Source organism: Ambystoma mexicanum, chromosome 7p (genome assembly GCF_040938575.1).
Source record: "Ambystoma mexicanum isolate Mex_15411 chromosome 7p, UKY_AmexF1_1, whole genome shotgun sequence".
NCBI lineage: Eukaryota > Metazoa > Chordata > Amphibia > Caudata > Ambystomatidae > Ambystoma > Ambystoma mexicanum.
The window spans coordinates 254,948,215-254,970,574 of NC_090939.1; the positions used below are offsets into that span (position 1 = coordinate 254,948,215).

General features: G+C 48.6%; 1 protein-coding gene across 1 annotated transcript in view; it reads left to right on the top strand.

Moving 5' to 3' along the window:
• PATL2 (PAT1 homolog 2) overlaps positions 1–22,360 on the top strand; it is a 1,529,270-nt gene that overhangs the window by 483,482 nt on the left and 1,023,428 nt on the right. Inside the window, exon 7 of the mRNA XM_069636258.1 lies at positions 4,648–4,815. Coding sequence (XP_069492359.1) covers positions 4,648–4,815 — 168 coding nt within the window. The remainder of the gene's footprint in view (positions 1–4,647; positions 4,816–22,360) is intronic.

The window sequence follows — 22,360 nt, forward strand, 5'->3', positions numbered from 1 at the left end:
CGCTCTAGTCTTTGTTGGGGCAACTGGATACGAGGCTGCCACCACCTCAAGTCCGTCGGTTCAGGTGGTTGGAAGTATGCTTGGTGAGGCCCCTAGAAAGTCGCCCCTGGTACGGTTGGCATTGCCGTTGCTGGTGGGTTTGGACCGTCCAGTCATCCTGAAGAGGGGGAATTGCCTGATTCGGATCCAGAGAGTGCTCCACGTGATAACTTGTCGGCTGTGTCTTCATCACTGAGGGACGTTTCTTGGGATACGGTTCCTGAGGTGGAACCACCCAGTAGCCCTGCACAACCATCTCCGCCGGATGATATTGGGAAATTTCATGCCATGATGGCAAAGGCGTGTCAGGAGTCTGGCTGGTTCCTGAGGAAGAGCGTAAGGACTGCTTTCTCTTCGACCATATGGGGAAGCGACTTAAGGCGGTCTTCTCGGTCTTGACCACGTGTGGCAGGAGGGCTTGTGCACAATGCGCCACCTGTTTTCTGAGTCTGCGCTGAAGGGCTGTCTCTAGAAAAGAAATTCAAGGCTCCTGAGTCAACCCCCACAAGTCTTGTGTCGCAGCCCGTGCCAGAGTCGGTGGTTTCATCGGCCGCTTGCCATAAGGCCACAAGCCAATACAGATGTGTCACGCCCCCGGACAGTGAAGCCAGGAAACAGGACGTGTTTGGGAAGAAGGTCCTGACGGTAGAGGCTACTACAGTAAAAGCTGTGAATTTTTTGGCCATTATGGCCAGATATGATCGGGAGATCTGGCACAGGCTAGCCCCGATTCTCGATCATCTCTACGAGCAACACCGTGAGGAGGCAATGCTGTTGGATCGAGAGGAGGAGGAAGCCTCCAACCACAGCATCAATATTGCAGTGGACCTGGCGGAGTTGGGGTTTGAGAAAATCAATAATGGTGTGGTGCTCAGACGGCAGGCCTGGCTGAAGTGTACAGGTGCTTGCCCAGAAGTCCAGTATGAGGTCATCGATATGCCCTGTGAGGGTGAACACTTTTCGGGGATAAGATAGATGAGGCCCTGAAGGGGATGAACGAGGATACTGAGACGGCAAAGTCTTTAGGTTCCTTGCAGAGTGGCTGCCCTTTTCGTTCATTTTGGGCTTTTCGTGGAACCTGTGGTAATGACCGGTTTGTGTCCTCCAGAGATAGAAGTTACGGGTGCTCTGGCTACTCGTCGCAAGGCTATCCGCACTTGGTCCAATCGGCTCAGAAGAGCAAACTTTCAAGCTCAGCGCAAGAAAGGTTCACAAGCCTCGCCTTCTAAAGGGAGACTTCTAAGTCTCAACAATGACTGCCTTGTGGACAATCTGCTGGGGGGCAGGGTGGCGAACCATGTTGACGAGTGGCAACTTATAACATCGGATCGCTGGGTACCGTACGTCGCAGCCACTTGGAATTGCAGCACCCTCTGATGCCTATTCCGCCGGTGTATGTGGCGCATCCGCATCTTCCAGTCTTGCAGCAGGAGGTGGTACTCATGCTAGTGAAATGGGTGATGGAACCAGTTCCGGTCGCGTAGCGGGGCCAGGGGTTGTACTCCTGATATTTTGTTGTGAAAAAACCCAACTGCAAGTGGAGACCTATTCTAGATCTTCAGGCACTCAGGAATCTGCAACTCCTGAAGTTCAAGTTGCTCACACTTCAGGATTTCATCCGCTTGGTGCAACTGGGCGAATTCCTGTCATCGTTAGATCTGCAAGAAGCCCATTTTCACATCCCGATGAGGCAAAAACACAGCACGTTCCTGTGTTTTGTGGTTGGAGAGGATCATTACCAGTTCCGGGTCCTCCCGTTTGGGTTGAAGCCTTCCAGTGAGAGAGTGGTGAAGTTGCAGTCCAAAGCTGGCGAGTGGGGACGGGGTACGGTGATCATGATTCGAACTTGCATGTCGCTGTTGTGGGCCATGGCATCATGCATCGCACTCCTTCCAAACTGCCGCCTGTTCATGAGACCAGTGCAGGCGTTCCTAGCAGACAGGTGGTCGCAGAGTCGAGGGTTATGGTCAGACAAGCTGGTGGACAATCTCGTGCGGGGCATGCCCCTGCTGGAACCAGAGTTTCAGTTAATGATCATGGCGGATGCTTCCCAGACTGGGTGGGGGGGGCACACCACGCAAGTCGCAGGTATGGGGCCTGTAGTCTCTGGAGGAGATGTCGTTGCCTATCCATGTACTCAAATTGAGCAGTGCACTGGACTATAAAGTAGTTTCTCCTGCGCATCCGAGGAGCAGTGGTGAGGGTGTTGATGGACAACAACACCACCACAATGTTTCTTTTGAGGCAGCAGGGCGATGCACATTCCTGAGTCCTGTCGAAGGAGGCGCAGGAGGTTTGGCATTGGTCTATGGCTCAAGGGATCCATATTGTAGCTTTCCATCTGCAGGGGGTTCTGAATGTTCAAGCAGATGCACTCGGCAGAAACGCCAATCAGCTGCATGAGTGGCGGCTGAAGACACAGCATGTGGCAAGCATCTTACGACGGTGGGGTCTCCCCCGATAGACTTGTTTGCTAGGATGGAAAACAAACCATTTCCGGAGTTTGCCTGCAGCGGGGCTCATCCGGACTCAATGGGGGAAGTGTTCTCGTTCCCGTGCACGGACCTCTTCGTGTATGCATTTCCCCCTTTTCCACTGATTCGGAGGACCATCCAGTGGGCACGGAAGTACCGGTGCAGGATGATCTTGGTAGCACCGTTCTGGCCCAGGCAGACGTGGTTTTCAGATCTTTCACCTAGCAGTGGAAGAGCTGTTTCGTATCAGGCCGGACCAAGATCTCTTGTCTCAGGACGACGACAGAGTGTGGCAACACGATCCGGCATCTCTCAGCCTGGCGGCGTGGCTCCTGACCACTCAGAGTTCGGTCATCTAGGTATCTCCCGGGAGTTTCACCGGATCTTGGATGCGGCAAGGGCCCCTTCTACCAATGTATTGTATGGTCGGAAATGGACGAGATTCTGTGCCTGCTATGAGGGTCATCCAGGGGTAGAGCCGTTGGACACGTCTCTGGCCCAGGTTCTCCCGTACTTGTTACATCATGTGCAGGGGGGCCTGGCGGTAACATCCATCAAGCACATTTGGTAGCGATTTCTAGGTTCATGCGAAGGCGCCAGGTTGCTCCTCTGTTTAGTGATCGCTTGGTTAAACAATTTTTGAAATGTCTGTTTCAGACATTTCCCCCGGAGAAGCGGTTTGCACCGGTGTGGAGCCTCCATGTGGTTCTCTCTGCTCTGATGAAACCTCTGTGTGAACCCATTTTGACTGCTTCTTTGAAGTTCCTGGAAGGTTGCATTTCTAGTGGCAAACACCTCGGCCAGACGGTGTCGGAATTGCAAGCACTGGTTATTGATGCGCTTTATCTGAGATTTCCGAGGGACCAGGTTGTCCTGATTACTAACCCACACTTTATCCCAAAAGTGCTGCCGTCTGCATTTCACAAACTTGCTTCCATTGCCTTGCCCACGTTCTTTGCTAATGCGCCACGCCGGCAGAAAAGGCCCTTCATTCTCTGGACGTTAAGTGGGTGCTGAAGTTTTATCTGAACCGTACCCAAGACTACCGGAAGTCAAAGCAGACGTTTGTGGCATTTGGTGCCTCCAAAAAGGGGAAGTCTATTTCCAAACAAGGATTTTCCCGTTGGGTCTTGTCTACAATTTCATTTTGTCTTGAAAAAGCTGGCAAGCCTTTGAGGGGCACTCAGAAGGCTCGTTCTTCCCGGTCCACGGTGTCATCGGCGGCGCTGTGGTCTGGTATACCGCTTGTGAAAATTTGCCAGGCAGCTTCCTGGGCGGTGCTGCATACCTTCACCGGACACTACTGTCTGGGGCAGCAACATGTGGAAGATGTGCAGGTGGGGCAAGCGGTCCTCCAATGCCTGTTTCAGTAAGGTAGGCCCGCAGCTTCGGGGGTTTTCTATGTTACTCTGTCACTTGCTGGTTTTTTTATTCTCATGCATGTTAAAAGGTGTTAGTTGCTTTGCTTTTGATACACCGCCACACATTGGTCATACTGCTATGTAATCTATTCACAGCATTTGAATCCATGAAAGATCCAATGCTGGAGAAGGGAGTAGTTTCTTACCTGGAACTCCATTTCGCCAGCGTTTGTATATTTCTTGGAGCTGCAGGCAAACCTTGGTTCAGGTTCCCTCTACTTTGGAGGTTAAAAATCTGAAGGGAAGCCGCAGTGGCATGGGCAAATTTATAATCAGATGTCCTATTGGTGTAGCCTAAAGCACCCAAAAAAACATGGATAGGACACTAAAATGTCAGTTTCCCATAGGAAAACGCAAAGTTAAAGTTCCTGAGGTTTATTAACAGCATGTGAATCCATGAAAGATACCAACGCTGGAGTAATGGAATTACAGGTAAGAAACTACTCAATTTTTAAATGTAAATGAGCTCATCTTGAGCCTTCAGTTAATACTATAGAAGTTGAAAAATTACAATGTTTATGTGATTTCTCCAGGTTGTTGCAGGGGGGGCATTGGGGTTCAACTTGCAATTAATACATTTTTGACTTTAATATTGCATACTTATGCTTAATGTACCCGCTACTGGTTGTCTATACACTGTTTTTCAATAGGCTGTTGGTGATGTAGCAGGATCATTGCAACTGTTATTTTGTGATTCTTTCTGTACTGTGTAGGATAAAGCAATTCTAAGAGTAATGGAAAAAGCACCCTATATTCAGCGAATGAATCGTGACTTCTATGGCTCTCCTATGCAGAGGGGGTACCGGCGATCCCTGTCTGTCAGAGGCCCAAACGTTGGTGCAATGTCTCCCGAACCATTCCGGCAGTGTTATATGAGGCAGGTAAGTGTTTGTGGATTGATTTCAAATATTACACTACTAGCACTGTAAAATGTATCCTAGGTTACGAAGTATTTGAACTAATTCAAATTATTAAAGTAGTTTTGAAGGAAGTGTATATAGCTGGTCTAATGGAAGGAAGAATACCTGCTTAAGTACACTGGCAACTGAGTTCCTTTACGTTAAACATTCATAATTCAATGACCGCTGTTCCCCCAACCAATAATTACTTTTGGATGGATTTTACAATGCTGTTTAAACGGAAACCAGATTAGACTGTTAGACTGCCAAATTGGGATGCAGGAGGGAGATGACGTCTGGGGACAATTGTATTAACTCTTGTATGGAGGATTCCCTCTGTTAGGGAGAATTCTCTTTGTAGGCTGAATTTCCTAACCTAGTGAGTCCCCCAGCAGCTTTGCTGGATTTCTGTTTTTTTTTTTCTCCTGCCAAGAGTGAGACTCTTTCTCCCACTCTTGGACATGATTTGGTGGTGTTCCTTTGACTGTTAATGTGTTTTATGGGCTATGGGGTCCTTTACTCCATAGGGTCTCATGTGTTTTTACTGTGTGTGTTACACAGCACCCTCCGTGCAGTAACACAGGGGTGTCATAGTGACAACCCACCATAGACTCCATACCCTGGGACTGACTACTGTCTCCCAGGTACCCTGGTACTGACTACTGTCTCCCAGGGCATGTAAAGTCACCATTGGCTTTACTAGGCCCAAATTATGAACAGAAACCAGTACAAACCATCATATTGTGGACCTACTGGTCAGGGCAATTCGATTGCCCCGGGGTCTGTTAGTCGAGTGGGCACGTCTCCGTCCCCCCTGATCGAGTTTTGGCTGGTGGCAGTGGATACTACTTTTTATATTCGACCGCGAATATATCCCTATGGGATTTTTCCATTGTTCAATGCTACCAACTTTAATTATTTAATTCTCATAGCCTCGAACATACCGCCGGTTTATTTAATTAATATTAATTCGCCGGCTGGTATTTTTTGCCAGGACTCGATTCTAAAATGGCGTTTGTGTTCTCTTCTGTGAGTCCAACCCAAGTCGAGCCCTTTGTTCCACTTTTTGGCGGGCTTCTCCACAGAAGCCTCCAAAAGTGGTGCCACTCTGTCTGGGTACCACAGGGGGTGTGGGAGGGGGTTTAGAACCCTGGACTGAGTTACCTTGCTAACTCAAGTCGCACTCTTGTGTGATTGGCCCAAGTGGTGAGCCGGCCGGCTCACCACTTAGCATGTTTGATTGACAGCTAGGCTGAGTGAATGGGGGTGTGCTGCATAAAAGCAGGGCTTTGGGGACTGGAACTTCAGAAGTCGCCCCAGGACCTGCGAATCCGACGAGGGAGAAGCTGAGCCGACCTACCACAACACCACTGGTGGAGCCCTGCGGAACCGACTCACCACTTCCCGACGACAGAGAAGATCTCCCGGCTGGAGAGGCTTCTTCCCCTGACTGGTGGGCACAACCAGTTTACCTTCTTCTCTTCGCACCCCAGACCGGCTTGTGGTCGAATTGCCCGTGCCAAGCACCCCGGCAACTGAATTGCCACTTACCGCTGGACCGCGAATCAAAGGACCGCTCCTTTTACCTGAGAAACTCTGCGGCTGGTTTCTTCCCTGGCAGTGCAACGGACTCCTGTCTTCCTCCCCGACGAGATCCTCTCTTCCCCCGGATGAAGCACCGACTTGCATCCGCTGCCAGGAAGAACTGCCCCCGCTGGAGTATTCTCACCACTTTAAGGTACCGTGTCCGCCAGGCCTCCCTTTCTAAAGATTTCTACAAGGTAATAACCCCTTAACCTTCTGGACTGGGCTGGCCGCCTTGACCTTCTAACTGGTCCCTTTCTTTGGTCCAACTCTTTTTGAACCTTTTCAAGACTTTTGTGCACTGCAACCGTGTGACCTTGGACACATTTTGTTCCTCTTAAAGTGGATCCAGCCTACTGAACTCTAACTTCACGGTTTTACTTGGCCTTCTTCTCATGTTGTGTTCTTGTAAAAGTGTTGGGACCTGTTTCAATTTATTCTGTGTTTCTCTCCCTTTTAAAATGAATTATTAGAGTGCCATCTGCGTTAAGCGCTCATCGCTGTCTGAAAATAAGTGGGGCTTTACTTAAGGCTGGTCTAATATTCTTCTAAGGGAGTGTATATCTTTTAGTGACCGTGTTTTTGAATTGCTTACCATTAGTGCCTGTGTGTTTTTCTAGATGTGGTTTTAAATAAATATTTATATCTCTTTTACACCAAGCCCGGGTCAGTGTTTACTTGTTCTACTGTTCTTTTGACCTATTGTGAATACTCTATATACTGCCTAACTCTTCTTGAGGGAAGTCTGATTGCTCAGCCACATCTACCAAGTGAATCTGTGTGGTACAGACTGCTACCAAGTGGGTTTACTGCCAAACACCTGTAGTCTTAAATCTTTGCAGTGGTCCCAGAGGGAACTGCACAGGTTTCTGCTTAACACCCTCTTTGAGATGCTGTCCATGTTCTTTGACTGAAGTTTTGGTTCTTAAACACTTTATCTTAGATAACCCTTATCTCTATCTTTGTATACAATTAGCAAGGGTTGCTTGGAACTATGTTGGAAAGTATTGATGTATGTAAGGGTACACTGCATTACCAGCTGAATGGCTTTCAGTGAATATATGCAGAAATTCAGACTCTTAAAACAAGCATGTCCTGTGACCTGCGGTGCTGGTGCATTTTATGGACACCAACCCTACCAAAATTCCCATGTTGCCTTAACCTCTGAATTGGACTCTGCCAAATCCTCCTGCTTCACACACCTAATCTCTTACCTTCATAATCTCCCCTCAAACTTTAATCTTCCCTAAAATCGTTGATCACACCTCCCAAGCCAATACCTTCACCTCGTCCCTTTCTGCTAATGACTTTGATCACTGCTTTTCCTCTAAAATTCACTCGCAGCCCTCCTTTCTCCCTCCCCAACACTCCTTCTGTCCACCCCCTACCTGTTCTACTTTCGACGACTCCTCCCCTAACTCTCCTATTCAATTAGCACCCATCCTTCGCAGAGCCAACCCATCCTGCCATCCAATCAACCCTTTTGCCAGCCCCAATCACTTGCCCTGGTCACTCCGAGCTCTTTAACCTCTGTCAGCTGGACTCTTCCCTTCCTCCTTCAAATCTTCAACTGTCTTACCCCTATTGAAGAAACCCTTTGCGGACCCAAACGTCCCAGCAAACTATTGCCAGGTTTCTCCCTTTCCCCATTATTCAAAAGTCCTAAAGCAGGTGGTTTTTTTGACAGGATCACTTATTAATTTGAGGATAATGGCCTAGGAGATCCACTTTAATCTGGCCTCCATAGGCAACAGTACACCGAGACTGTGCTCATGCATGTCTCAAACCTTTTCTCCTCCAATGCTCACCACTACAGACTCTCTTCTATATAACTCCTTTCTGCTGTTTTTGACACTGCTGACTTTCTCCTAACTCACCAGGACTTTGCGTTTCCCAAATCTGCTCTTCCATGGGTAGGTTAATCCTTTAAAATCTCTTGGAACTTGACATCTGACTCCAACCCTGTCTGCATCCTCTCTCCTTCCTACCTGGCCTTCTTGCTCATTCACGGCTCAGTCTTTGGGTCCTCTTTGATGGCAATCTACGGCTGAAACAATTCATCACTGTCACTTGTATTAACCTCCAACATTTGGAAATGCGTCCTTTTCTTACTAAACACTGTGCAAAAACTATAATCGCCACATGTGTTTGCCAAACGTCAATGCTCAAGCCTAGTCATTGCCTTCCTATTTACTTGTTCCTCCTGATAGACAAAGTCGTTAACCTGATTTTTGGCAGCTTCTAATTACAGGCACATTGTGGCCTGCTCTGTGCACAGCCCCATCTGCCTGTGGTCTGCTATTCATCAGTGTTTCTTTGTGTGGCAACTATATTTTTCAATAAGTGGTGAGAATATGAAATTGGGGTGTGTTTTCTATCTAGTCTGGTTTCTAGCTTTTTCATTTGTAGGCCCTAGCAAGGTGTAATTTACCTATGCAATATTAGGATGATTGTTTTATACTTGGTGCAATAATAGCCTTTAAGTGTTTACTACACATCTTAAATGGGAACAGGTTTGGGAGCTGAAGGAGCAGACAGACTTGGTACTGAAACAGAACTAGCCTGTCCTTGATGAAGAACTGTTATTGCTTGGCTTCATAGATCATTTCCCTACTAATTGCTTTTAATCCAACACTTGTCATTTTAACTTTTTAAATTTTGGAGTGGATAACTGATTTCTTTAGTTTAGAGCAACTTTGTATGCTTTATTCTGCCATGTGTAGTGCCAGGTTGTCAACTTAATTGTTTGTGTTCATGTTGCTTGTAGCCTAACTCTTTCCAGCTGACCGCTCTCTAAATTGGAATAATGTGAAATGGGCCTGTACAGTTGGGTAAAACAGGCCTTCAGTCAACCCGTCACCTCACCCTCCACCACCCCAGTAAGTGTGGCCTGTTAATATTTCCCTTTAAGACCCTACCTGCTAACAACAAATAATAAGTTGCAAGTGTTCCACACCATGCTTCAGCTAATCAAATGTATGTGATGGATAACTCATACTGGTTACCTCTATTCCTTAAATTAATGCCTGAAATTAACTGTTTGCACATTGTGTTTGTATGTGGCAGAACACTGACAACTGTTAAGTTACTTCTGGGCCCCTATAACCTCCCAAGATCATTGAACACATGTTGGGCATTTTCCCATCCTCATGGTGGGTGTGCGCTTGCTTGGTCTTTATGAAATATTTAATTAAATGGAAGGATGGTAGAGCAACCTCAGGAAAATGTGTGGTGATAATTCACACACATTTTCCTATGGTCACACCATGACAAATGCATAGACCTGTGTGGACACAGCTTGCAGGCACAGTCCGCCCTGTCATATTTAGTTGGAATGCAACAGCCAGGATGGCACCATGTCCTCTCCAGGAAGCGGGAGGGCCAACTTTCCCCCTGCCATGGCCAGCCTGATTAACAAAGGCTCCATGGATTGGTCCTACTTTTGTTAGGCACTGCAGCTGGTGGTAGCGATTAACAGAACTCCTAAAGTGTACTTCAAACAGGTTAACAACGGAGAAAGGAAACCCAACAACCTTTCATTTGTAACTGTCAACCTGAAGCCAGCTCCCGCCCTCCATATCAATGACAGTGAACTGCCATGTCTGGGGCTGATGTGTATCCCAATCATAAGGCATGAGAATGTTTGCAGGAGTCAGAGCATCTGGTCCGCCACAGCTCTAATCGGGAACCACATAGATCCATTAACCAGAGAGTCTCTTTGATCAACTATAGACAGGAAGGTGGATGGGAATACTATCACAAGCTTTCACCCCTACACACCTTTCCTGTTGTAAAGCACTCAGATTATGAAATCACACATACAGGAGATTGTTGGTAGGGAACCCCAGGATTGGTTCTTTAACGTAGGCTTAACCTACACCAATCACCGGCCACTTGGCTTTAAAAGAAGGCTGAGCCCCTCTTTTGGCAGATCTGAAGACTACACCAGAAGTAAAATGAAGAGCACAAAGTACAGTCTGCCTTACATCTTCCGCTAGCCAATGAAGGAAGGCCAGGATATCCAAAGAGGGAAGCAAGAGCCCTCCCCTAAACCTCTCCCAGGAAACAGAGGGTGAAACAGAACTGAGGACACTGTAGCCGCGCCAGAACCAGTAGCCAGCTAACACACAAAATGCCCTGCTAGGCTCTGCAGCAAGCTTACTGGATAGGAAGTCCCAGAAGGTCTTTGAACCTACAACCCAGGACAAGGTAGCTGCTTGCAACACTCCACAGTTCTGGACGTTCGCCTTAAAGGACGACGCAAGCCCATGGAAGAAGCTGGGAGAAGTGCCTTGCATCTACAGATGTCCGCCTTAAAGGACATTTTCGAGCCAGTCCAATTCCTCCATCTGCAACAGATTGCAACGCTGACCGTTGACAGGCCTCCGTCGCCTAGACATCCAAGACATCTCAACCAGTGCTTCAGCATTGCTGATCAGCACAGAGACAACTCCTGACACCAAGCCGCCATGTAGGCCAACCTGCAGCCGTTCGTCCAGCTACGCTCGCCGAACCATTATGCCACATGATACCCGCAGTGACTCCTGTCTCAAACTCGGTCACAGAAGCCTGCAAAGCGGTCTGAAGCCGACTTAACCCTGTTGAGCACCGAGCACATCTACAGCACAAGGTACTTTGTGGTTCTGTCCCCCCTGCCCCTAGAAATATTTGAAGACCCATTGCTCTCTTTGTGCTAAAGCTAAGAAACCTTAAACTGGTGTGGTCAACAACTATACCGACTACCCTCCTGTCAGTATCCAGAGTGCATCCTGTTCCTTCTTTGAAACGTTCTGTCCTTTGCATTCCATTACAGGGTGGGTTGTGTTTTGTAGTGTTGGACCGTTTGTGATATGAATAAAGTAGATATTTTTGATAAATAGGGACTTTACAGTGAAGGTTGTATCATTGGGCAATAATTGTATTTTCGCTGTGTTGCAACTTAATAACCAACAATCCACGACCTTTTGTACCTAAGCCGGCTGTTTCGTCCACATTACCAAAATTGGACAAGGTTTATGATTTGCTTGTTACTCCACTCTGTTGGGATCCCTTCTGGTTTATTAGAGGTATAGGGCTTATTGTTTAGAAACCGAAATTCACCCCTGGTCCACTGGTACTCCGGAAGTTGATGAGTCGCAACCTGCATATTCAGGAAGTCAATGTGTGGGGGGGGAATGGTGAGGGGGAATCTGGAGTTTTCATATTCAAATCAGTGTTCGTGTAAAGCTGCACTTGTATGCCCTGCAGGTTTTTGATACTATCCAATGCATTAGTGGCTTCACCACAAAAGCAAATGGTTTGTGCTGTGGCACACCCTACCTGATGATTTTCCAGTGGTACATTTGACTGATTATAGTGCAAGCCTAACTAAAGAGCAGCATGCTTTACAACAGGATTCTACCAGAAATGAGGTTGGCATTTCATACAGTTGGTGGAGGCAGAGAGGGATTTTTTTTTTTTTGGTCAGGCAGGTATTGTTGAAAGAGCCATGTTTTTAGTGTTGAGAAACTGGAGGATGGTAGGGACGTTGTGAGCCTCTACCAAGATTGAGTTCCAGATGGTCGGTGCATTGCAGGAGAAGGACTACTAGCTCTTACTCCAACCTTTTTGATAATGTGTTGATGGTTCTTGTGACACCAGTGTCTTGTGGCAAAATAAAAAAAAGCTTTAACTCCTTTTTGGGACAAAACACAATTCTACATTTTCAACTGGCATTCCCATTTGCCTCCATCAAAGGTTTTGTGAATGGCCAAGAACCACATTTATCTATTTGGGTTCAATTGTATTGAGCTCCTGTGATGAAATAGCGTTCACCTTTCTGGACTGGACTGTATGGTGGTGGTGGTAGTGTGGGAGGCAGTCAAGCGGAGATGTCAAGTTTGCTTATTGTACTGTATCCCACAGAATATTTGTGCTACATAGATCTGCTAAAGTATGATCGAATTGGCAATACATCCCTTTGTCTCCTGCATCCCATTCAACTCACCTTTTTGTAGTAGATCCTGGGTAGGGTAACCTGAAATATAGTAAAACATTTTACATGCCTTAGAAAAATGTAACTTCTTTGAACTGTCACCAACACATGTAAATCACAAGTTACCTGCAGAGACTCCCTTCAGTGTAGAAACATTGTGGCTCCTGTGAATTCTGGGCACAAGGCCCCATTCTCTATAGGGTTTGACCTGCTTACGTTGGGTAATTAAATTGTGATCTGATTCCATCATTTCACACACGTTTACTTGCCTTTATTGCTGAATAAGTTATTGGTTGTGTTCATGAACATATGGTGAATGTATATTCTTGTATCCTTATGTTTTGGGTGATAATACAACCTGTTGGATTCATTTGTTAGTGTGTGCAAAAGGCCTATAATAAATTACTGTGTTTGATACTTAATGTTTGAATTTTGTGCCATACTTTGTGGACTCATTGAAGGCCCACTCGTTCTTTCATGAGAAAAAGCCTCCTTCTACATACTTTTATTGGATTTTGACAAACCAACATTTTCACTACAACTAGGGTGGTCTCCTAAAACCTGTCCACCAGACCAGATTCTAAAAATCCATCTGAATTGGCAACAACCAAATTTCCTAGCTTGAATGTGAAACGGCGATGTTTCTGGCTAGGTTGCCCACCTCCTATTGTGTGCAGCATGACAACCGGATCACTCTTCGGGGCCTAGCAGCCCTTCTCTCTAGGTATTAGCCCTAATTGGGGCCCGATTTATTCAATGCCTGCCCCTTATTGCCTCTGGTTGGTGTTCCTGGTCCACGAGACCAGAACACCTATTCGAGCCCTCCTCGCAGGGTAGCCAACTAAGGGCTCAGGCAAAGGGCTCCTCTTCACCTGTTTGCCTGTTTGCCGTGGGTGCCCCAGCCCTGCCTGTCCTGGACACCTGTCTGCTGCAACAATCTGGTAAGGGACAACATGTTTTTTTTTACCGTTTAGTACTGTTCTAGGCCTGTATCTTGAACCCAACTGTATTTAGAACCTAGCTACTGTTCTGTGCCACTACCTTGCATCTTTTTCCGCAGGGATAGTGTTGTAGACTTGCATTGCGAAGCCTACAGGCACTCTGGTACGTATAGCACTCCATCTCAGTGGAATATAACTGTATTGTGCCTGAGGAATGGCAACAACCACCCATGTATCTGCAGCAATTCACTACTTGACAACGCATATCACCTCTACCATTGGAATGCAGCCTGGGCACATAATCGGTCTCCTTCACTCGCTTACTCCCACTGATCGTATCATAGCACCAATCCACTAGCCAGATCCCCATGGGTCGCGATCAGGGACTTGGCCACTCCTTCCTACCTTTGTGCTGGCTAAAATTTAAACACACAATTTAAAAATACTTCAATTCTCATACCTCTGACCTCCAAGTCCGTTCACCCTAGAGTGCTTTGGGGCCATAATTAGGCACTATACGAATGACACATAAGATAACATAACGGCTTTTTGACTTTCAAGAGAAGTCCGACTTCCTCGTGAGCTATGGTATGCACTCGCCTACTAATCAGTATTTTCCTTGATTAAGCCATCAGGCACAGACTTTACAACCTTGGAAATGCTGCCACTTGAATCCTCCAAACCAATTTGCTCATGCAAGGCTTCTCCAGCCTGTTGAATAGGCCTCTGCACATTCACTTTCTCCAGATAAGCTATAACTATTAATTCTCCAACATGGGGTCTGGCATGGATATTCCCTGTCGTTAGGCTGGGAATCCTTGGTAAAAGAATACACAGTTTCAATTTAGTTTATAAACTTTCTTCTATAAACCAATCACTGAGCTCTAGGTCATACTGTCCGCAGCCAATGACTGCCCTCTCCCTAAGCCCCTCCTCTAGCAGCCAGCTTCAGATTTTTACTGCACGTTCAAGTGCTGGGAGTCCTCGCATTTCGCTCTTGGAGTGTTTCGCGTTTTTTGTTCAGAAAACTGTGTTCGGTTCAATTGAGCCTGTGTGCTCCATTGCTTATCCTTTCGATTAACGGGGATCCATTTTTCGGCATCTTTCATCGCTCCTCAAGGGCAGACATCATTGAGTGTCTTCTTGGAAGCTTCCAGAAGTTCATCGGGCCTACAGCGTGCCGGATTATGTCAGAGGAGAAGGATGGAGCTTCCCTCTTCAAGCTGTGCACCAGCTGCGGTGTTCAGAATATTTTCAGACAAGCATTACCAGTGGCTGTATTCTCTACACACGAAACACAAGGAAGAAGATTGAGATCTGCCGTGGTTTCTCCAAGCACACAATGAAGGATCGACACGTCTGGTTGGCGACGTGACTCAAACCCAGGGCCTCTGCTCTGGGTGGTTCACAGGGGCATGCCTCTTCCAGATCCAGGCAACCAGGGCGAGTTTCTAAGTCATTTGAGGGCGCTCCATCCGTGGTGGCCCAAGACCCGGCCAAGCATCGCAAGTACGCCTCCGTCGGTCGTACCACAAGCGGGTCCTGCGATGGTCGGGGCGCGTTCGTCTGTCTGCCTCGATCTCCAGCCTCTGCTTCAGCTCTTCATTGAAGAGAAAATCGGCTACGTCAGGGAAGCTGCGGGAGAAACTGGAGAAGGCCAAACAGGACAAGGTGTACGACCTTCTCGTGAAGGCCCAGGCGATCCAGGCCAAAACGTCCTCTTCCATTGAGATGGTTGCTGCCGCCCTCTCGAACAGAGAGCCTGTAGGAAAGACTCCGAAGAATAGGATGCCGGAACTTAGCCAGAGACCGACCCCTCAGGACCGGAAGAATGGGGGAGGTGCGGGGAAGAACTCCAGAGCTCAGACATTGCTTCGTCCGATGAGGAGGAGATACTTTCTGTCCACACCATCCCTGCGGAGGCTGGTGACGACTGAGAACGTCGAAGAGACGCCCACCAGAAGCGGCGACTACTATGACAACGTTGATGGGGATGACTATATGAGCGTTAGGCCCAGTGACCCTGTTCCCCAGGCACCTCCCACAGATCTGTTGCAGGATAGTTTCTCGACCCTCCACACCACCACCGCCGAAGAAAAGGAGGAGACACCCTACACCTCCATTCTAACCATCGCTGCCCTCCACTCCTAGGGGGAACGACACGGTGGCGACTGACAGATGATGGCTGGATGTCACCTCCGCTGAGGGCTTCTCCGCAGGACGAAGTGGGATCCTTCCATTCCATGATCGCCCGTGCGTCTGAGCTTTTCCAGTTCACTCTGAAGAGGGCTTTATGTGCCAACACCGGGAGGCGGAAAGGAACACCATCCTGTCGGTACCGCTCCTGGACGACGTCTTGGATGAGGGGCTGACACTGCGGAGGAACCCTGCTTCAGCCCCATCAAAGTGAGACCGACTTGAAAAGAAATGCGGGTGCGGGAGTCTGCGCTGAAGTGTCTGCAGTCTCAACCATCACCTGGCTCAGTGGCCGCCAGGAAGAAGTTGAATTTGCCATCTTTATCTGCACCCCCGGACAACAAGGGGAAGAAGTTGGATTCCATGGGTAGAAAGGTCATCCACTCAGCTGTGACTGTCAAGGCGGCCAATGCCTTAGCGTTCATGGCCAGATACGAATGGGAGCTTTGGTATAAACTGGTTCCACTCCTGGGTTTCCTCCCCGAGGTCAAACGGGTCGAGGCTTTGGAGATCCTTCAGGAAGGCAAGGTGGCTCTGGACATTGCGGACACAGGTTTCTGCCAGATGGGAAATAGTTTGCCTTTGTCGTGGCTGGCTCAAGGCCACCAACTTTAGACAGGAGGTCCAGACGAGGGTCCTGGACATGCTGTTTGACGGAGACCACCTTTTTGGGAAGGCAGTCGATGAATCCCTCCAGGCCAGCAAGAGCGACACAGAGATGGCCCGTGCCTTCGGCACACTGCAACAGCACCATCTGTCCTTTCGTTCCTCAGGAGGAAAGGCTAGCAGGTTTTCGAAGGGTTTTGGCAGGGGCTTATCCACTTACTGCCAACCCTCCCATTCACGACCCAGGAAGCCAACCGGGGTCGCTCCAAGGCTTTCGGAGGTGGCTGTCATCATCAAGGCTCCCAGGGCGAAGTGCCGGCCTTCAAGCAGGACTGAACAGGTCAAGATGTCGGGCCCCCATCCCTGCACCCCGGTAGGAGGCCGGCTGGCGAACTTCATCAGCGTGTGGGAGACTCTCTCCACCAATCGATTGGTGCTGGATGCTCTCATCACGGGCACACTTTGGAATTTAAATGGAAGTGTCCGTGAATACCACCGGTGGCCCGACAGGAACACATCCCTCAGCTGCTGCTGGAAGTTCGGGCTATGTTAAGAAAAGGGGCGATAGAGCTGGTTCCAAAGCGACTCCGGGGCTCTGGAATTTACTCGAGATACTTTCTCGTATGAAAGAAGACCGGCGGCTGGAGACCCATTCTTTACCTACGACAACTCAACAAGTACATTAAGTCCCAGAAGTTCAGGATGGTCATGCTGCAGCACATGCTCAGCCAGCTGGAGCAATGAGACTGTCGTCGTTGGATCTAGAGGACACCTACTTCCAAGTCCCCATATACGAAAAGCATTGCAAGTTCCTGTGCTTTGTTGTACAAGGGAAGCATTACCAGTTCAAGGCTCTCCCCTTCGGACAGAAGTCGGCACCCAGAGTCTTGACGAAGTGCCTGGCTCCGGTGGCAGCCAATCTACGACTACAGGGATCCCTGTGTATCCTTAACTCGACAACTGGCTCATCTGGGCCAAGTCAACGGACATTGCCGTTGATCACACAGCGAAGACCGTCCAGCTGCTGATGGACCTGGTGTTCTCATTTATTATGCCAAGTACTTCTTGACTCAATTGCAGTACACGCTGTTCCTGTGATTCGGGCTCGGTGTCCTGCCTGGCAGCACCATTGGAGGAAAAGGATAGCAGCCATCTTAGGCAAGGTGCAACAGTTGTTGACACTGAGGATCGCCACAGTGAGGACCATCAACTCACTGCTCGGCATGATGTCATGTAAAAACCTGATCCGGCTCTGCAGATTGTGGATGTGCCCGCTGCAGGAATTCCTTGACGCCTGTTGGATCCAGTTGTCTGGAGGCTTCCAGGACAGGATTGCACATGACGAGGAGTTCGTCGAGCAGTAAGGTGGTGGGGCGTGCGCTCCAACGTCACGGGAGGCACGGACATCCAGAGCCCCCCCGTACCAGGAGACTGTCATGACCGACGCTTCTCTGGAAAGATGGTGAGCCCACACCAGTTGTCTTCACACCAGAGGCCTGTGGCTGCCGGAGGAGAAGACTCTACACATCAACATACTGGAACCACAGGCAGTATTTTGGGCCCTGAAGACATCGCTGCCGTCCCTCAAGGGCAAAGTGGTGAGTCTTTGCGGACAATACCACCGTGATGTTTTACATCCGGAATCGGGGGGGCACCAGATCCCCAGTTCTCTCCAAAGAGGTGCAGGATTTGTGGCACTGGGCCGTCGCCCAGGGGATGTTCTTCGTTCCGTTCCACCTGGCAGGACTAAATAACACTGACGACTCGCTCAGCAGGGAGCTGCGCTCTTGCTCCGAGTGGGAGCTTCAGCAGGATCAAGTGGACAAACTTTTCCTCCAGTGGGACAGTCCCCAGATTGATCTGTTTGCGATGATCATGGGGGGGATGCATTCTCCTTCGCCTGTCTGTGTTCCCTCCCCCACTTCCTGTTACCCCTACTGCTATCAGTCATCAGTCAACTCAGACGGTACCGGTGCAGGATGATCCTTATCGCACCAGCATGGCCGAGGCGTTCCCTCCAGTCAATCTGCCAGTGGTTGCAAATCCCGCCAGGTAGGGAGGCGCAATTCTACACGACGACCCAGGTTTGCTGAACCTGAAGACCTGGATCCTGCAGCATGAGTTGGTGGTTATGAGCTGCGGCGGACTGCAGAGAGGTTCTCGCCAGGGCCAGAGCGTCAACTTTGAAGCGCAACGGACACAAATGGAAGCATTTTGTGACCTGGATTTGTTTATTTGTAATGCACACTAGAACCGGAGGTATCAGGGCGCAGAAAAAAACAGGATGGTACAAGAATACTTTCCGCTTAGTGTTAAATGGTTACAGGACAGGAAATGACGTGGAAGAATTCCCTGGTGAGTTACAAATTAGGGAAGTAGGAATCTGGTATAAACATAAAACAGGTAGTCCTTTGCAATATTTTCATAGAGAAATGCAACTTTTTCAGCGGTACAAGGCATAAAGGAGATCAAGTGGTAATACAAACATTTACAGTAAGGATATACATCATATTCAATACATTTGTCAACTATATACAGTAAAAACTAGGAGTGAAACTAATGCACATGGCGGTGAAGGGCAGGCGCTAAGGCAATTAGTGGTAATTTCCTCTAAGCCATTTCATAACATTGAATCTACGTTTAAGAAAGGTTTGATCCGCTCTAAGGGAGGGGGGGGGGGGAAGAGTTTCAAATCTGCACTGCTTAGACTGCAAAGCTACTTCCTCCAACTTTAGTCAATTTGAATCTAGGTATGATGAAACAATTCGAGTTAGCAATCCTAGAGGGTCGAGTATTTGTTTTTCTGTTGATTCTCTCCACAAGGCAGCGGGGGGCAGCATTGTTAAGGCATTTGTGAATAAGTGACACTGTTTTTAGATGAATTTTTGTCCCTAATGGTTAGCCATTTATTAAATTGTCTTACATCTGAGATGTTCGCTTCTGTCAATGCCCAGAGCCTCTCTAAGAGCATTATTCTGGAGAATTTGGATCTTGTTGATAATGGGCTTACTAGCACCCAAGTAGAGGGAGATGCAATAGTCCAACTTGGACAGTATTAGGGCTCGGCCAGAGTGATGCAGCAATCACTGTAGAGAAAGGGTTTACCGGCTCTAATTAGCTTACAGGTATATGCAGTGGCCGAAGCCATGGCATTGATCTGGTCGGCAAAGGTGAGCGAGGCGTCAAGGTACCTCTTTAGCAACTTTTATGATGTTGCCCTCGATGTTAAAGGCTGAGTATTTTAGAGTTTGTTGCGGTTGAGAGGGGTTCCTAGGATGAGGAGCTCAGTTTTGTCATCCTTCAGGCATAGACCGTGGGCAGCCATCCATGCCTGGACGATGAGGTAGCTTTTATTTACTAAGGCCATATCCTTGTTATAATCCCCGGAAAGCGGAATGAGGATCTGGGTGTTATCAGCATAATTTGTATGAGACACCCAGATGGTCCAGATCATCGAACAAAGTCTTAGTAAATATGTTATACAATGTTGGTGAGATGCAGGACCCCTGCGGCACACCATATGTAATTGGAGTGGGGTCTGCTGCCGCAGATGGCAAAAAGACTCATAGTCCTGTTGCTAAGAAAGGATTGGATCCAGACTATAGCATCCTTTGCAAAGTGAGTGGCTGAGTTAGGGTGGTGTCATGATTCCTGCCCCTCATGTCCCCAGACCTCCAAGATGTCAGGCTAGAGCCAGGCCACGATCACCTACATGGCCCTCAAGAGCCTCTCCATCCCGCCAAAAACCCACTTGGAGTCAGACTTGGCGCTTGTGGCACCAGACTCACTCCCATAGGATAACATTGGGGATTGGACTTGTAGTGCATTGATGGGGACAAGATGGATGCCCCCACATAGTTCGGCTCGCAGAACTGCATGTGCGGTCTAGTCTTTTGGGTGTGGTTCAGCCCAGAGACACCTGGGATACCCAGAGACTATTTAAGCCTCATCCAGGCTGATAAACATGCTTTACGTTTTCTGCACCTGCAGCGTGACACTCACCGTGTTCGGATCGGTCTCCAGTAGGCCTGCATCTTTCTTCTGCGCTTAGCTCATACAAGAACACTTTTGGGAACAGCCTTACCTTGCTGCGCTTTTGGCCATCATTCATCGCTCCTTCTGTTCTGCGGGCATCTTCGGCAGTGTCAATCCCATCCCGGCACACCGCTTCCTAAGGAAAAAGAAAAGAAAAAAGGCATTAGTAAGCATTCTGCAAATCTTCGCTTATTTTTAAATACTGTACAAGCTTCAAACGCTTACCTGAATCCCAGCCGCTCTGGGGGAACTCTGTCTCCGGAACTTCCCATCCATGTGCAAGAGGGAAAAGACACTCCACGTTAGCGTGGAAACATCTCGAGGCGCCGCATTTGTTCTTCATAACCGGCATCCACACTGAAAACGTTGCGGCACCTAAAAGACACAGAAAAAGAACTCCGTTCAATGCGAATACGAAAGGGGTGCATTGCGCATTGCGCTGACTCACCTTCAGCGCTACTCATCTCAGCAGCACGCCGCCATCCCCGGACGCCGGCCATCATCTAAGGTAGGAAAGGAACGAAGTTACAGAACTGTTCAAAAGACTCATTATAATTACCTGTCGGACTCTTGCCAGTGAAGTAACTAGGCAGCAACGAGCCTGCATCAATCAACGCGCCGAAAGCAGGACGGAGAGCACACTATCCAAGAAAACAAGGTGAGCTGTGGATCAAAGGGAAGGGTTGGACCCCGGGGAAGAAGGGTTTCAAGCACACAGAGACAATAGGGAGTTAAACTCTACCAATCCTGTGTTTCAGGCCCAGTCTCCAATCGAATAGCCTCCAGGGAAGGGTTTGAGGTCGTAAGAGGTCAGAACAGGCTGAGTGACGTCCCCATGGATACCAGGTGAGCGTTACACCTCCCTGTTGGCTTCAAGATCCTCTCCGAACCCAGAACCAGCAGTACTGGAGCGGGAGTAGCCCTGATCTTCCCCGAGTGGATCCCTGCTTCTGTCATTCCTACGATGGCCTACTCCTCCTTTGAATGCCTGGTCTGCAGGCTCTCTCCTGGTCTCTGTAGCCCCTATTCCTCTCTGGATGGGCTGACTTCTCCTCCCTTCTCCTTGCCTCTACCTCTCAACTTCTCAGAGACCTCAACATCCACTTAGATGCTTCTAGCTCCTCCTCTGAGCTCTTTTGCAGCCTCTGCGACTCTCTCGCTCTATTCTTCCCTTTGGCCTAACTCTGCATGGCACACCCTGTATGTACTGATCTCGTTAGACATACCTCTCTCGAACCCTCTCACCACCCCTCTCTTGGACTGACCACTTTCTTCTCTCCTCATCTGTTGCCCCTCAGGTTAAGCCGACCCAGCACTGCCACCTGCCTTCTCAGTCATCCGGCCGTTGAAGCGTGTCAGTAGAGGCTTTCCCTGCTATTTTATCTCATCCTCCTATATCTTTGACCGACTCACACTCTGATGCAGCCCTTTCCAACTTTCAAATGTTCAATCTCTAACACTCTGGATGTCCTCGCCCCTGTCAAGAGGATCCGTTTGAAGCCCCCATCCAAGTGCAACTTGGTACGATTCTGACCTTGCCACCCTTAAGCGCAAGCGTAGGGTGGCCGAGAGGAAGTGGAGGGCATCAGGCTCCTACTATGACTAACTGGCTTGTCGCCTGCTCCAAAGGCAATACAGACTCTGTCCTTTCTAAGAAGAGAGCCTACATCCAAGCCTGTGTCTCTATGGCCTCTAACAACTCGGCCAAACCTTTCAAAATCTGCAAGGAGCTGGCCAATCCTGCTGCAGTCTCCACCTTTCCTGTTTACACCCAGGCCATTTGCATGGCTTTGGCTTCTCATTTTACCACTAAAACTCAGGACATCCTGTGCATTCTCCTCTTCCCCTACTACCTCCTTCCTCTCCCTCTACCATTCCAGGCCCATCTGCGGCTGTATCTCCTCTTCCTTTCTCCTCCTTCTCCCTGTCCACTTCTGACGATGTTTCTAGACAAGTCCGATCTATGAAAGTCTCGTCTCGTCAAAGAAGGTGCTCTTCTGCTCCTCCAGAACCAGTAAAGGACCACATCGACACCCTTTCGCCAACCTTGGCCGATTTATCACTCTTTTGCCACAGGAACCTTACCCTTGCCCCTTAAGCACTCCCTTGCTGCCCCCCTCCTTAAGAAGCCCTCTGCTGATCCTTCCTCACCAGCAAACTATCACTCACTCTCCATCACTCCTTTCCTGAT